General features: G+C 28.8%; 2 protein-coding genes across 8 annotated transcripts; both read right to left on the reverse strand.

Moving 5' to 3' along the window:
• Positions 1-2,162: 2,162 nt before the first annotated feature.
• On the reverse strand, positions 2,163-7,285 carry LOC112754409 (transmembrane emp24 domain-containing protein p24beta3). 4 transcript variants are annotated; one of them, XM_025802051.2, is made up of 6 exons: positions 7,189-7,285; positions 6,784-6,891; positions 3,833-4,083; positions 3,575-3,761; positions 3,336-3,443; positions 2,163-2,530 (listed from the first exon to the last, which is right to left on the reverse strand). In XM_025802051.2, exons 3-6 carry the CDS (start codon positions 4,049-4,051, stop codon positions 2,397-2,399), a joined length of 648 nt encoding a protein of 215 aa, XP_025657836.1. In that variant the 5' UTR covers positions 4,052-4,083; positions 6,784-6,891; positions 7,189-7,285; the 3' UTR covers positions 2,163-2,396. The 4 variants fall into 4 exon arrangements, with proteins under 4 accessions (XP_025657836.1, XP_025657838.1, XP_025657837.1 ...); XM_025802053.2 differs by having other exon boundaries at positions 3,833-4,086; positions 7,189-7,251; XM_025802052.3 differs by having other exon boundaries at positions 6,780-6,891; positions 7,189-7,249.
• Positions 3,592-9,479, reverse strand: LOC112754408 (heat stress transcription factor A-7a). 4 transcript variants are annotated; one of them, XR_011873724.1, is made up of 4 exons: positions 8,574-9,479; positions 7,189-8,327; positions 6,784-6,891; positions 3,592-3,761 (listed from the first exon to the last, which is right to left on the reverse strand). XR_011873724.1 is itself a non-coding variant. In XM_072219637.1 (3 exons), the coding sequence occupies exons 2-3, from the start codon at positions 8,889-8,891 to the stop codon at positions 7,560-7,562; spliced, it is 1,086 nt and encodes a 361-aa protein (XP_072075738.1). In that variant the 5' UTR covers positions 8,892-8,900; positions 9,164-9,321; the 3' UTR covers positions 7,427-7,559. The 4 variants fall into 4 exon arrangements, 1 of the variants encoding a protein (XP_072075738.1); XR_011873723.1 differs by having other exon boundaries at positions 6,780-6,891; XR_011873725.1 differs by lacking the exon at positions 3,592-3,761 and having other exon boundaries at positions 6,229-6,891; positions 8,574-8,867; positions 9,164-9,443.
• Between the last annotated feature and the right edge of the window lie 6,635 nt (positions 9,480-16,114).

Here is a 16,114-nt window from a genome sequence, read left to right on the forward strand (position 1 = left end):
TTTTCTGTGATAATTATTGCCAGCATATATATATAATATAGTCTTTTTCATGCATCTAGGGCTGGCAATAGGTAGGGTAGGGTAGGGTAGGGTAGGGTTTAGACTTTACCCTAACCCCTAATCCTACTCGCGAGTTGAAAATTTTATTAAAATTTTACCTTATCCTATCCGAGGGTTAAGAATCTCTCAACCCTAACTATACCCGCACACTAAAATTCTAAACTTACCCTACCTTACCCTACTCGCAGAAATATCAAATTTTTTCAAAGTAAATATAAAATTCAATCATTTCGAATTTTATACATATTAATAACATAAAAAATAAAAAAAACTAATGTTTTAAATTACTAAATTAACTAATTAGTTTAGTGGTTGTTCACTTATTGTAAGTTATTACGTAAGGGAGGTTGTGGGTACACCCTAAATCTGTACCCTACTCTATCCGTAGGAATATTCGGACCGTATCCTATCCTATCTCCAGCGGATTGAGTAGCCTACCCTACTCGAATGTATTAGACCGAATTAAATACCCACGAGTAAGATATGAATTACCAGCCTTACATGTATCATCGATCTAAATAGACCAAAAAAATGTTTGTGGGGGTTCATTATTTCCCATCTCTCATTTGTCTAGTCAATTTAAAGCGTGAAATGGACAAATGAAATGGTTGATAAAGAATGGGTCCATCTTTTTGAAGATCAATATACACGAAAAATCTTGTGGGAGCTATAGAGGGGTATGCAATTCCAATGAATACTCAATACTTAAACAGTCCAACTAAGTATTATTTAAATATTGTTATTTATTTAATTTTTAGAAAAAAATAAAAAAAAGTAAGTAATTTTTTAAATTTTTTTATCAACTAATACGTAAAAATAAATATTTAAATTAATTAAATAATAATAAATTCTTAAAAAGATTAACTAAAAACTAAAACTTAAAGGACAACTAACATTTTTAATATTAATACTTAAATTAGGAGCATCTATCACAAATTTAAATGCGCATGTATAGATTCTGCGATGTTAATTTAAGAGAGAATTTTTGACACGAAAAAATCTGAAATTTTTAAAATTGACATCATCTGAAATTCGATTAAAAGAAACATCTGAAATTTAAATTTAATAAAAAATCATTTTTAATGAGTTTTATACTGACTTATTTAACAATCTACTATATTATTGTTGGCTGAAATTAATTACTACAATGTTAGTTCTTAACATTATATTACTTTTAACTTAATCAACAAGTTTTTAACTTTCTAGTTGAAAGTAACCACATATAAGTGATATAACTCTCTTATTTGATTTGTCAATCATTCTATATTAAGTAGTAAAAGTAAAGTATCGTTTTTATTTCTAATATTTGGGGTAAGTCCTATTTGTATCGCTAATATTTATAAAAGTGATTCAATGTTATTTTACGGTCAATTATACTAACAAATCAAATTGTATTTTTCAATATTCTCTGATGTATTCATATTCTCAATTAGGTCTCATTTGGATGTGTTCGATTTTAATATTGTATCCACTATTTGTATTTAGGTTCAATTATATCCCTAGAAAAGTGAATTATGTAAATGTTGTAAGGATTAGTTTCAAGTTTTGATGAGTTATTTTTCGGAGTGGATCATCAGTTCTGTCTCAAACATTTATATTCTAACTTCAAGACGAGATTTTCAAAACTCAAACTAAAGCTCATGATGTGTAATTGACGGCAGGATAACATTGAATCATTTTTACAAACGTTAGAAATACAAATAAATCGATTTAAACGTCAGGGATACAAATAGAATTTACCCCAAACATTGGGAACAAAAACGATACTTTCCTCTAAGTAGTAATTATTAGTAGAATATATTTTCTCTGTGAAATTTTTATGTTATTATAATAAGCTTTTAGATTATATATAAGAGATTTATTAAATAATATTAGACAGATACAGAACATAGAATATAATAGAACCTGTAAGAACATTCAATTTTTTTTTTTTTTTATTTGAAGAACACACATTCACAGTGTGAAAGAAAGCAACAGAGGTAAAAAAACACAAAAGAACAACAAAAACAAAGATAAATTAATCTTTTTCTGCCTCCTTTTCACCTGTCTCCTTATCCTATCCTACATATCATATCGCTAATATGAACTCCAACATTGCTATATTAGTAATCTCATCTTATATAATATAATCAACAATTCGTTTAACTCTAAATTCTAATACAACCAAGCTTCTGCATATTACATATCATTCACAGTACATTACTTATTATCATAAAAAGAAAGGCTCAAATTTCTATCTAACTAAACCAAGCAAATGAAACCAAGAAAAAAACTCTAGTCCTTAACAATTTTATGGTGTTTAAATTTGATAATGTAATATAAGGGTAGAAGTAGGACTAGACTCGGTTGTAAGCAAAAGATTTGCTGAAGAGGCGACGAATGTATACGACTTGCAATATACTCGTTGCAGCGAACAACACATATTCCAACACTGTGTAGAACACTACCCTTCTTCGAGTGCTCTCATTTGCTGTATCAACCAAAAATCAAACCTTATTAACACACCAAAGTAATAACCAATTTAAGAGTAATTATCCAAATTGGTTCTTGAAATTTTTAAAATATACTAAACTGTTTCGACGATTATTTTTATGGAAAAGTCTAGGGGCTAGCAATTTTTGTATTTTTTGGCTAGCACTTAACCATCAAAACAAGAGTGAGTGATCTCCCACCATTAGATGTAATCTCACATCATTAAAAACACTATTGATGACCAATTGATGGTTACAAAATACCAAAATTGCTGGTCCCCTAATATTCCTCTATTTTTATTAGTCAATACAATCTTCATCGGTTAGTCACTAACAATGACTACTGACATAAAATATTAACTTAGCATACATTATCATTAAGTATTCATATATGCAAATTAAACAAATCAATTTCCGTAATTAAGTACAAAACACTCCATGAAAAATTTAAAAAACTTTAAAACAGTCTTTGAAAATTTTAAAAGTTCTAAAACAGTCACTTTTGAATATTAAAAATATATTTATTTAATAATTTTTCATTATCATTTTTATATATTTAATTGAAGTAGATACTCCAATGAAGATTTTATAATTGTCTTCATGTAAAGATACCTCATTTTGTCCATTAAATGATAGATTTTAGGACTTGATTTTCAAATGCTATAAAAATGTTATCTTTGTTTAAAGTGTGACAAAACAAATAAGTCACACTTTTTAAACCAAGATCATATGAGAAGATATTTTTCACATCTTTATCGTAATAGTTGCTTTTAATTAAATAGAATGAAGAACAATGTAACTAACTGTATCTATGTCTGGCATCCCGCGCTCTCAAATACTTCTGCTCTGATACAATAGATTCCAATGCCTCTCTTAACTCTGCAATCTTCACATTGATAGGGTCCAAATGCTCTTCACACAGCAAGAACCAAATAAATAATATAAAACACAAAAATATCAATTAATTGGAAGTAATAACATATGAATAAGTATAGGGAGCCAATGACCTAAGCGTACAATGTGTACATATGTAATTAACTGACCATCTTTGGCTAAATCATTTTCGTTAGGAATGTGGCCAATGTGAATGTAGAAAGAAACAGTCTCAGGAGTTGAAACAGGGTTAATAAAGCAGAATTTGTAGATCCCATTTTGCACCGCTTTGAACTCAAACTTGTCCCCGGACGTTCCCTTCAAAGAGTGCACCACGCTTCCACCTGGACCTGTCACCTATACACCAAGATCAGTTAAACTCTGTTATGATTTTCAGTCACAAAATAAAAAAAAAAAGAGGGAGTTACAGTGAAATCAATGCCAGGATGATCAGAATTCCAGAAAATATCATGGTCCATGACAACAAAACTGCCAGAAACGATGTCACCATCATGAAAAACATGCTCTGATACGCATTCCATATCGCTTAAACTGATGGACAGAGCCAATCCCTTTGAGATCATGGACACCAGGAAAGCCATCACAATATTAATGGTGCACATCTTTGATGATGAGAACCAACCCATGCTTAATTTTTATGAACAATGTCTCTCTCTATCTGCTACAAACATTAACTTTTCATTACAACAGGATTACAATTTACAACCAACAATGTTGATTCATCAAAGAAGTGGCAATTTTTGACGGCTTAATTTGTGCTTCTGTAGTTTAATGGGTCATTACTTCCATCTATAAAGCCGCTCTACTCATTTAGTTAATTTCTCCAATTACATATATTTATATATAATTAGGAAAAGTTTTTCATTTTCTCTAGTATCATTACATTTACATCATAATAACTCATCATAATAATTTATATATTTAATTTATATTTATACACTAAAGTACTTTACATGCGCATAAGATTATAGTTGTTATTAATAAATCATATATTTTTAAAAAAATTTAATTAATAAAGCAAAAAAAAATAGTTTTTAGTGTTAGTATTTTTTATTTAACATTTATAATATCAATATGTTTCCTTATGGGAACCCTTTTTTTTTGTTTCTTGCAGCCTTGCAGGATTACTCCGCTCTGTAGACCAATGACTAATTTGTCGCGAATCAAAACTTTATTTAAGGATTTTTCATTGAAAATAAATTCTTTATTTTACAAATTTATTTTTAACTAATGTTTTCTGATGATTTTTTTAAATGTAATCAACAACTTACCTACGCTACACACAAAATTTATGGAAAAAAAAAAGGAAGAAATTTTCTATTTAGTATAAGAGTTTGAATGTTTGATCACAAAATTAGCTAGCTAGGAACCTTATGAGAGCTTTTAGTTTTTTACACAATATATAGTTAATTATAACCTTTCAAAATTTAGGGTCTTAACTAAAATTGACTCGGACTATAAAAACCTTCGAAACAATTGAACCTAATAAATTAAGAGTCTAATTTTGATACACCAAAAATGTAAAATATTTTATACAATTAGTATAATCACATTTATTCTTTTGGATCACTTATTTTTGTTGATATGATGTTACGTAATTGAATCTATGTATAAAATTATTTTATTCTAACAGTATATTAAAATTAAATTTATAAATTAATAACAATTACATAAATCATAAATATTATTTGCACATTAAAATTAACTACTAAAATTAATTACTATATATTTGTGTACAAATACATTTATAATTGAATTTATTTTTAATGTATATTATATTTTAATATATATTCTATTTTAATGACTGATTTTGATAACTAATTTTAGTATATACTTAATATAATGGTACAAAAATAGACTTATTTTTGTATTGATGATACTTTATTATGTTTTTAAATATTTTATGGATCCTTTTATCATTTTTATTTGTCCAAACAATTTTTTACCAGTGACAAAATTTTAGAAGGCATCCATGGTGTGTTAATCTTAAAAATAAAGTTAATAACTATTTTTCAATAGTTTGTTTTTATTGTCTCTATTTTTTAACTAAATAGAAAATATTATTTGCCATAAAACTTTTTGCATGTCTATCTCTACTTTTAAATAAATTCATGTACTCACTAATATATTTATAGGACTTTCAAACAATTTTCTAAATATGAAATTTGTGTAGTTTATTTAATATTTAATATTTTTTATTATTTGAAGAATGTTACTATGAAGAATAAAATTTAATTTCCAAAAAATTAGAAATATTCTATAAATTAAAAGATAATAATACTATCACTCTTATTTGTTATAAGAGTAATGGTAGGGAGCCAATGGCCTAATCGTACAATGTCCGGATACAGAACTCTTGGGGTTCACTAAGGATCGAACTCTTGATCTTTTGGATCTAGAACTCTAATACCATGTCATGAAACTACTCATCCCAAAAGCGTAACCTGACAGGACAATGTAACACTAATAATCATATCTCTAATACTTCCTAAACCTTCATTGTACACATTGTACGCTTAAGCCATTGACTCCCTATATTTTCTCTTGTTTGTTATAATGCTATTTTATGTATAACCTTTTTGCATTGTATATTTATATAGAGTTATAAAAAAAATATTATTATAATAAGAATGATAATATCCATTTAAAAAAAAAAACCTAATAATGTATGAAAATTAATTGTGGTTGCTCCCGACAAGTCCATGATAAACTTTTATGTGCTTTGTTTGCCAAAAAATCACACGTATTTCTCCATTACTAATGGACAAGAGCAAGGGAAAATTATTTGGTGTGCACATAAATATCTCAGCATGAATCTGTCTGCTCTTCGAAATATCACAAATCTTCATTCAACAAATCATGCAACCCACAATCACATTGTAAATTAGTCCCCCACAAGCCACAAACTGGTAGCAATAATCAAAGATGAGGAACCACCCTCCCCCCCCCCCCCCCAAAAACCCACCCAAACAAAAACAACAAAAAAGTCCTGAAGGTTTTCAATCTACTTTTGCAACCGTGTGAATGTGCATACCTAATCTCCAATGTGAGGAAGACACCACAATTCTACAAACAGAAAAAATGATCACTTTCATTATTATATAACTATATCATGCTCCATAATGCGACACGTTTCGTCTTGAGACCCCTCAAATGGGAATCTTCAACACATGGAGATACCTAACTACATGCTACAAAATGTAACATCATGAAATTCGTTTTCTAATTGGTGGCATCGTGTTATTGTTCTTCTTCTTAAGACCACCTAATGGCAAAAGTAGAATCAATGGAAGAAAAGGAAAAAGTAGTATCACACATGCATAGGGATGATGATGAGATGAAAAAATATCAAACCGACAAGGTTAACCGTCAAATGATGGCTCTTCACTCTAAAACAACATTCAGTTGTGATTCTTGGGAGATCAGGATCAGCAACTTGGTACCCATTCTACATCTTCTCAATCATCTACATTTGTTAAGGGAATATAGTAATTAAAATGAACAGTTATATATATCTGGTCACTTAGACTAATTCACATATCATTGAATTGGGTGTATTTTTTTAATTACATTTATATCTCATTCAATAATTTAAAAATGTGAGTATATACATATACGAAAGAAATTGAGTTATTCAAATATTTTGCAATTAAAATTAAATAGGAAAATGACAAGTAGGATGATTGATACATGATGAAAATAAATGAGATGCACTACACAAGAGGGGGGGGTCTTGAGTAGGTTAAAAACTTTAGAAGTGAACCTTGAGTAATAGTACCGCTATCACTACCACAGAATCCTTGTTCCAATCAACGCCTGCAACCTACCTAATAATGACCAAACATTAAGCAAAGTGATGAGAAAAATTGAGGTTCTACCAGGTAGCTAGTGCTACAAAAGGGGGCATTAAATGAGAGGTTAGAACTTAGAAACACCAAGATGTAAATAATATTTTTTTGATTCCCCATAGGCCATAGTAGATAATGTCGTGGCTGGGGTGATTTTACTGTCTTGCCCCCAATTGAGGTGATGATGAGCTTGAACAGTTGAAAGTTGAAACTCCATCCACCAGATGAACCCTCCTAAAATGAAGAATAGTGAATAAATGTTACTTTGATTCAATACTGATTTCTTTCACTTAGGACTTGAACCCAAGTAACCCAGCCGATTGGCCAACACATTAACATCCTCTTCTTCATCTTGTGAAATGTCCAAATCACCCTCAAAATTCTCACTGAACAGCTCTTCCCAGAAGCCTTCATCATCAAGCTCCTTGTCAAGCCTCTCTTGCTCTTGCTCTTGCTCATGCTCATGTTCAGTACTCTCTCGCCTCCCTCTACCATATCCTTGCATCTCCATAGCCAGAATTTGAAGCTCAGAAGCTCCAAAGCCACCAGCATAACCAGCAAACTCTGGTGGATTCTCAACCTTAACAGTAGTGGCGCTGCAACTAGGCCCTTGCTCAATGGGCCTCCTCCTCTTCTTGGTCATGGCATCCTCAAGCTCCTTCCTCTTCTCCTTGTGCTGTATGAGTTGCTGTATAAACACGGGGTTCTTCATTGCTTTGGCCAAGAAAGCCATCATCTGCTGCTGCTTGATCTCAGTACCTTGCAGCCTCTGCTCCATTGCCTGAAGATACGATCTTGTGGTTTGTTGCTGCTGTCTTAGCCTCACAAGCTCCAACATCAAAACCTGCTTGTCACGCCTCAACCGGTCGATCTCTTCATCCAATCCGAACCGCCCTACTTCAAGGCAGTGACCCTGCTGCGACTGCGAAGTCTGCGTTTGAATTGGTGGCGGAGGCGCCTTCCTTCTCCTTATACTTGTCAACAGGTGCCTGTGCCCTCTCACAAACCCTTCATTCGCAAATTCCCATTTATCTGGATCAATCTTTCTAAAACCCTACAAAATAAGACAAATTTGAATTCTCAATAATTGTTCACATACCGCGGTAGCAGGTAAGAGAATTCCAGAAACCACGAGACCAATTGAATTAATTAAATATTCAATCATATAGTGCCAGGTAAATAATCACTAATCAGTAAAACCTTTTTACAGTAATTAACAATTATAACCGGTTTCTTTACACTGAAATTAGTAAGTTAAGAGTTAAGACACGTAATTAAAGAAATTAAAGAGAAGTCTTACGTAAGTGTTGAGCTGCCTTACGAAGCTGGAGAAGTTGTTATGCTTGAAGTATCTTGGAAGAAGGCCTCTGGAGAAGGCGTGCGGATCCCAAACCACGAAGCTTGCTCCGCTTCGGCTCCACGACACTACGTGGTCTGTGGCCGGATCGTCCACCGCGTCGAACGTCTTCGTCAGGAATGGTGGTGGCCCCGCTTCGTGGAGCCCCTCCATTGGCTGCGGCGGAGGAACCATCCTCGTCTCGTCATTTCCAGCCACAAAGTACGACGACGACGATGCTTCCTCCAGATACTCTTCCTTCACCGGATACAGATAGTTCATTTTCCTAAACTGAATAAGCCTAGTGCTGAATTATAATCAATAACGAAAAAAAAAAAAAAAAAAGAAAAAATGCAGGGGAGCTCTGTTTCTGTTTTCTATATTGAATCAACCACCTTCAGAAGTCTATGAAAAAGTTTAAAATTTAAAATTCTGTTAATTTATTAACATAATTTAAAACTCAAAACTCTCTTGTAGAAACAAGAAAGTCGTTGAGACGGTTATAGAAAGAAAGAAGAACGGACAGTTTGTTATAACACATAACACACACTCACTCATGTCATGTGTGTCACCCCTTATCTATGAAGAGAGCCACTGCTGGCTTGTTTGAAGTGATTATATATAAGGAGGAAGTTAAAATAGTATTAGTGAGTGATAAGCAAAAGAATTGGGATAAATAATTAGAAGAATAGTGTTAAAGAAGTTTCTAGACATATTGGGAGGAATACTATTAAACTATTGAACCCGGTTTCCACAAATAGCAAGCAAGTGGATGAGTGAGAGAGAGGGGTTTCTTGGCTTGGAAAGTTCTGGAAGTTATAGAAAGGTTAGCACACGGTGATGACTGTGGGGGAAGGGCTATTATTTTATGGCGTGGGGTTCACATGTTATTAGATTATTATCAAACAAAAGTGGTTTTGGTTTTTCTTTATGGTTTCGCACACAGATTTTTCTCCAATATTTCCTCTCATTTCTCACAAAATTAAAATTGGATCACTACTTTCAACAAAACATCTTCGTTAATGTCATACTATCAGCAAAATTTATTGTCTTGACTAATAATTAATTATAAATATTTAAAATTACTAATGTTTATAATTAAATATGTATAAAAAAATATGTATAAAAAATAAAAATTGAATTGATTAAATTAATAAATGATTTATAATTTAACTAAAAAATTTTAAATTCAAATTTTGAAAATAAATAACAAGTTTTTGTAAATATATATAATGAAAAGTATAATATTACTATTATATATAATATAGAAGTATAGATAATAGTTAAAATATAATATGTATTATATTCAATAATTTAATAATTCTCTACTATTCACCTATTTATGTGAGTAATTATCTTCAACTCAGCAATTTATAACCGAAATGGAATATTTGACACAATCTAGTGTAATCTCTCACATTTAATTTTATAAGTGGAATTAAAAATAAATAAGAGAGAATAATAAATGATCAATGAGTAATAGCTCAAATAGCATAGTCTTCCCATATTTAATTAAAAAATTGCGAGTTCGAATCTTCTATTTTTAGTAAAAAAAAAAAATAAATAATTAAATTAAATATTACACATTATCTAAATTTTTTTTTTACTGGAAAGAATCCACCCTCCTTTATAACAACATAGATGTGTTACTTATTTGATTGATCATTTCGTTTAAGTAAATCTTATCCCACTCTATTTCAGATTCTATTCCCATTTTCTGAACCGAAATAATTACCTTTTTTATGTTTCCGTACTACATAGACAAAATCTAATATCACCTCACTTGTCAAGTTTTCTAGCTTTATAACTTATAAGTCTAATATATTTTTAAACTGTTTATATGATGAGAAGTTAGGGGGAAATTATTGAGGTTTTCGTCTCCGTTTCTTTTATCATCTAAGCAAAAAGTAATAAACTGTACATTGACAAGATGTCGCTATTTTAGAAAATTAGTTAATCTGATATCTTTTTATAGATGTTCCTGTTCAAATATGATTTGATAATTGATTGTTTCTAAAGAAATCTATTATCTTTGCTAATTAACCACATTCAACAATGGCATTGCATATTCAGGAAAATTAACCTATATATACTAAGTCAACGTAGGGTTGTACTTGTATAAAATAAGCTTGTTGACTTCAAGCGATACAACAAAGTGAGTTCTACGGTGCTTTTATTATGATATTTAAATTGCCTAACTTTTTTTTTAAAGTAAAAAATAAAATATTTAAATAAAAAATAAATCAGATAAAATTTATTAAATATTATTTATTTACCTTTTTTAATAACTTAGGTACAAAATGATAGACACCGTAGCATTCACTTACAACAAATTCTGTACAAAAATCTAGATTATGAAAAAAAAAGGTTAAATGACCTCTTTATACCAGACAATTATAAGTGATAATTAAGTAAATTATTACTCTTGAATCTTGATTAAAAAAGCTAATTCATTGGAACAAGAATGATAATATTATTCCACCTCTAATTATTCTATTTCACCAAGGTATATTCTAAGGTTGTTATTATCAGTACTATAATATTAAGGAGATAAAAAAAATAGGTAAAATTTATTTTATTTAATATTTATTAATTATTATAATAATTAATAACTTTTAAATAAAATAAATTTTGAGTATTTTTAGTTAATTTATTTTAGTTACCAAACATTTTTCTTATCAATAAGTCAATTTCAATACTATTGATACAGCTAAAAGTGACTATTTCTCTTGATGAAGTTTTAATTAAGGTGTATTCATAAATTGAGAAGAAAATAATTAAAAAAAATAATACTTAGAAAAAGGAAGAAGAAATGAAAGAACTAAATAAAAGTTTGTACTGCATAAATTTTTATTTATCCACCTGTTTAAAATGGATAAGAGAAAAGAAAATAATTGACTTTTAATACATTTTTTAATTTTTTTTTTTACTAAAATACCTAATAACATTAATTTGAGAAAACTTAAAATATTATATATGAGGAATGCTAGGGGACCAGCAATTTTGGTGTTTTATAACCATCAATTGGCCATCAATAGTATTTTTAATGGTGTGAGATTACATCTAATGGTGAGAGATCATCCCCTTTTATTTTGATGGTTAAGTGCCGGCCAAAAAACACAAAAATTACTGACCCCTAGATTTTTTCATTATATATTTGATAACTTTTATAGTTTTATATCGTAGTCAAATTGTCCAATATATGATTATTATTTAGGGCAAAAAACATAAATAAGCTAAGGGGAGAATAATTTTACACAAATCAGCCACTAGTTCAAATCTACCTGCTTCGAATTTGGATTGCATGTAATTCGAATAACATATATTCGAATTACTCACTAACACTCAAAGTAACATAATTAGAATTCAGCTGATTCGAACTACTTCCATGCATGCCATTCAACGTAATTCGAAGTGAATTAATTCGAACTACATCGGAATATTTTTTTATAAATTTTTTTAATAAATTTATTTAAATTATACCACAAAAAATATTTTATTCTATACAAAATAAATTTAAAAAAATGGCTTAAAAGATGTTAGGAGTACTATAAAAAATTGTAATGTCCTAATGACTTAGGATATTAAAGAAATACTCTACATAGTCAACAATAATTTAAAAATTAAAATAAATATAGTTATAACCAGTATTTACCTAAATTACTAGAATATTACAAACTTTATAGTACTCCTAACATTTTTTAAGCCATTTTTTTAAAATTGTTTTGCATAGAAAATGGCTTAAAATGTCCTTTATTCTATGCAAAACAATTTTTAAAAAAATGGCTTAAAAAATGTTAGGAGTACTATAAAAATTTATAATGTCCTAATGACTTAGGATATTAAAAAAATACTCTACATAGTCAATAATAATTTAAAAATTAAAATAAATATAGTTATAACCCGTATTTACCTAAAATACTAGAATATTACAAACTTTTATAGTACTCCTAACATTTTTTAAGCCATTTTTTTTAAAATTGTTTTGCATAAAAAATGGCTTAAAATGGCTTAAAATGCCCTTTATTCTATGCAAAACAATTTAAAAAAACCACTTAAAAAATATTAAAAAGTACTATAAAAATTTGTAATATCCTAATGACTTAGGACATTAAAAAAATATTTTACATAGTCAATAATAATTTAAAAATTAAAATAAATATAGTTATAATCAGTATTTATTTAAATTACTAGAATATTATAAATTTTTATAATATTCCTAATATTTTTTAAGTCATTTATTTTTTTTAAAATTATTTTGCATAGAATAAAGGGTATTTTAATTTATAAAGGAAAAAATTGTACAATATTATATATTTGATAACTTTTATAGTTTTATATCGTAGTCAAATTGTACAATATATGATTATAATTTATAATGGAAAAAATAAAGTAACCCTTAATCCATTATTAACCAAAAAAAGCAACCCTACTTAATCATTCTCAACCATAGAGTTTGCCCTTGATGCAAAAATATTTAAAGTTACCAACATTCCCTCCATTAATTCGTGGCTCACATTATGCGAGCTAAGTATTAAGTAAAATATATTATAACTCAACTGATCCTTAAATCTGATTAAAATAAATAATAATATATTGAAAAATATTAAAGCAAAGAATCCAAAAAATGAAGCATGTATTGGCACTTGGCAATTAACCCTTGTGACACGCCATTAATACTATACATAACTAATAATAATCCATATCCATATATATACCCTTGGAATCTGAGTATATATGAGAGAATTTGCCACGGTTATAAGCCACCAGAAGCATCTTTGGTTCCCACCATGTCGAAGATGCATTTTTAAATCTAAAAACCTTAACGTGTTATATATATTGTCACGTAGCTAGTTGATTATATAATATAATTGATCACGAAAAAAGGTACTATCATCATAGATATCACTACCATGTAAAGTATTATAATATTGTTGAGATGCTATTGACAAGGGAATTATATATTATGGAGATAAGCCCAATGAATGTTCTACAAGGTTCTCGTAGCTACTAGAATTTGTATAGAAGAAATTGTTATCATTTAAATATTATTTATGTTACGACAATAATTATTGGTGGATAAACTATATTTTTATCCATTTTTAATTCGTCCGATCCCTTTCTTTTGGAGGTGTATGTGTATGTCTCATCATGTGATTACGTGCTTAATATAATACGGTGATTACTTACTGATTAGTCACGGTACAATATAAAAGTGGTGAATTTTATTCGATCTTTCTAAAATAATATGTAATTTATTTTTTATTATATGTTAAATTTTAATTAGTTATCATCTTAACTATAATTAGATTATTTTGTAATTTATTATTTGAGATGGATAATAATATAATTTCTTAAAATATTAAAATCCCACTTCTATTAATTGAAGCACATTTTCACTCCTCCATTCTTTTTTACTATTAGTCACGGTACAATATAAATATAAAATATATAATAACTTATTGCTTGTAAGTTTTTAAATTGAGTAAAATACACTTTTTTTTCTCTTAACTTTGACAAAAATTTTAAAAATATCTTTAAATTTTATTTTATTTTAATTTTGTCTCATAAGTTTTTGATTTGTATCAAATATACTCCTGACGGCTAATTTTTTAAAAAATTTAAGACCGATTCAACAACAATTTCATAAGAACAACCCTCAACACAAGCAAATCAAACATAATTTTCATGCATTATTGTTAGATTGGTCTTAAATTTTTTAAAAATTTAGAGGTCGAGAGTATATTTGATACAAATCGAAAACTTTTGGGACAAAATTAAAATAAAATAAAATTTAGAGATATTTTTAAAATTTTTATCAAACTTCAAAGATAAAAAATATACTTTATTTTTTTAAAAATTATGGGATAATATATAAAAAATAGTGATAACTTATTTCTGGTTGAACTATTTTCGGGAATATTAGGCGTTGATATTTTTCATAAAAGCCCTTTTGGACCCATTAATTTAGAATGTGGACCAAATCAAATATGATGTGGACAGGGAAAGTATTTGGTTATGACAATTACTTGCTTTCAGCCAAAAAGTATTATAAAATAGAATTTAATTTAATTTTTTTTTTGCATAATGTATAGTATGTGACCAATTATTTGCTTGTCCGTGAATGCTAGCTTGACTCTTTAATTAGCTGGTAGTGGATATTTCTTGTGAACAAACTTTGCTTTTCTTGAAATCTTGACTACTAACTGTTGATGAGGAACGACTTTGTAGAATATTCTATAAAACTGAAAATTTTACAATTAGATAAGTATGAAAATGAAAATATATTTTTGAGCTCTAAATCTAATTAAATAGTGAAAGTTAGGGGTGTAAATTACCGATCCGAATCGAAAATTACTGCAAAATCGAATCGAAAATTACAATAATCGACTTAAAAATCGAAAAAATCGTTTTTTTTTTTTTGTTTTTTCTGATAAAATTGATCAGTTTGGTTCAGTTTTCAGTTAGTTTGATAAAAACCGAACCGAACCGAATATATACATACATTTCAATGTTTTAATCATTTTAACCTTTAATCTAACAACAAAAATCCTCAATTCCTAACTATTTCAATGTTTTACTCTTATTATTTCAATTTATTAACTATTTTGAACCTCTAATTATTGTAATTCATGTTCTTCTCGTTAAGAATTAAAAACCGAAAAAATCGACCGAACCAAACTGCTATTGGTTCGATTCGGTTCGGTTCGATTGTTGTAAAAATAGCAACTGAATGGTTGTATATCTGTAGAAACCGAACATATCGATTCAATTAGTTTTTTGTCCAAAATCGAACTAAATCGAACCGATAACACCCTAGTGAAAGTGAAGTAGATCTTAGAAAACATGGAATATTCTGTTGACTAATTGATAGTATGAAGGGTGAATGGGAACTCGTATAAACACGTGAAGCGTTGGATAAAAACGGTAATATGGATAGAAATTGATTATAGCTGAACTTAGTATATATAGTTGACTCAATGATTCAGGCAGGGTCATGTTAGGAGATTAGGGATTAGGGTGGCCCATCAACACTTGATGTGGATAGAAGAGACCTCAATTAATGTTGTAAATCTGGCTATGCTACTTATCCTATCTTCAATTGAATGAATCTTCACCCTTTCTAGTAAAAAAAATCATGCAGGCAGGGTCAGAATAGTCCTTTACTTATGTATGTTTGAATTTGGATATAATTTTTTATTGGGTAAAATATATTTTTTGCTCCTAAAGTTTGGTAAAAGTTTCAAAAATACCCTTAAGTTTTATTTTGTTTCAATTTTATCGCAAAAGTTTTTGATTTGCATCAAATATACCTCCGACGGCTAAATTTTCAAAAATTTTAAGACCAATCTAATAATAATGCATGAAAATGATGCTTAATTTGCTTGTGTTGAGGGTTATTCTTATGAAATTGTTGTTGAATTGGTCTTAAATTTTTTGAAAAATTAGCCGCTAAGGGTATATTTGATGCAAGTCGAAAACTTTTGGGACAAAATTGAAACAAA

Source organism: Arachis hypogaea, chromosome 16 (genome assembly GCF_003086295.3).
Source record: "Arachis hypogaea cultivar Tifrunner chromosome 16, arahy.Tifrunner.gnm2.J5K5, whole genome shotgun sequence".
Classification (NCBI taxonomy): Eukaryota; Viridiplantae; Streptophyta; class Magnoliopsida; order Fabales; family Fabaceae; genus Arachis; species Arachis hypogaea.

Excerpts from the sequence above, each read along its gene's own strand:
- LOC112754409 (XM_025802051.2), bottom strand. The coding sequence starts at position 4,051 with ATGGGTTGGTTCTCATCATCAAAGATGTGCACCATTAATATTGTGATG. Across the intron at positions 3,762-3,832 it reads ATCCTGGCATTGATTTCACT|GTGACAGGTCCAGGTGGAAG; the intron begins GTAACTCCCTCT and ends CTTGGTGTATAG. Across the intron at positions 2,531-3,335 it reads GGATGCCAGACATAGATACA|CAAATGAGAGCACTCGAAGA; the intron begins GTTAGTTACATT and ends TGGTTGATACAG.
- LOC112754408 (XM_072219637.1), bottom strand. The coding sequence starts at position 8,891 with ATGAACTATCTGTATCCGGTGAAGGAAGAGTATCTGGAGGAAGCATCG. Across the intron at positions 8,328-8,573 it reads TAAGGCAGCTCAACACTTAC|GGTTTTAGAAAGATTGATCC; the intron begins GTAAGACTTCTC and ends CTTATTTTGTAG.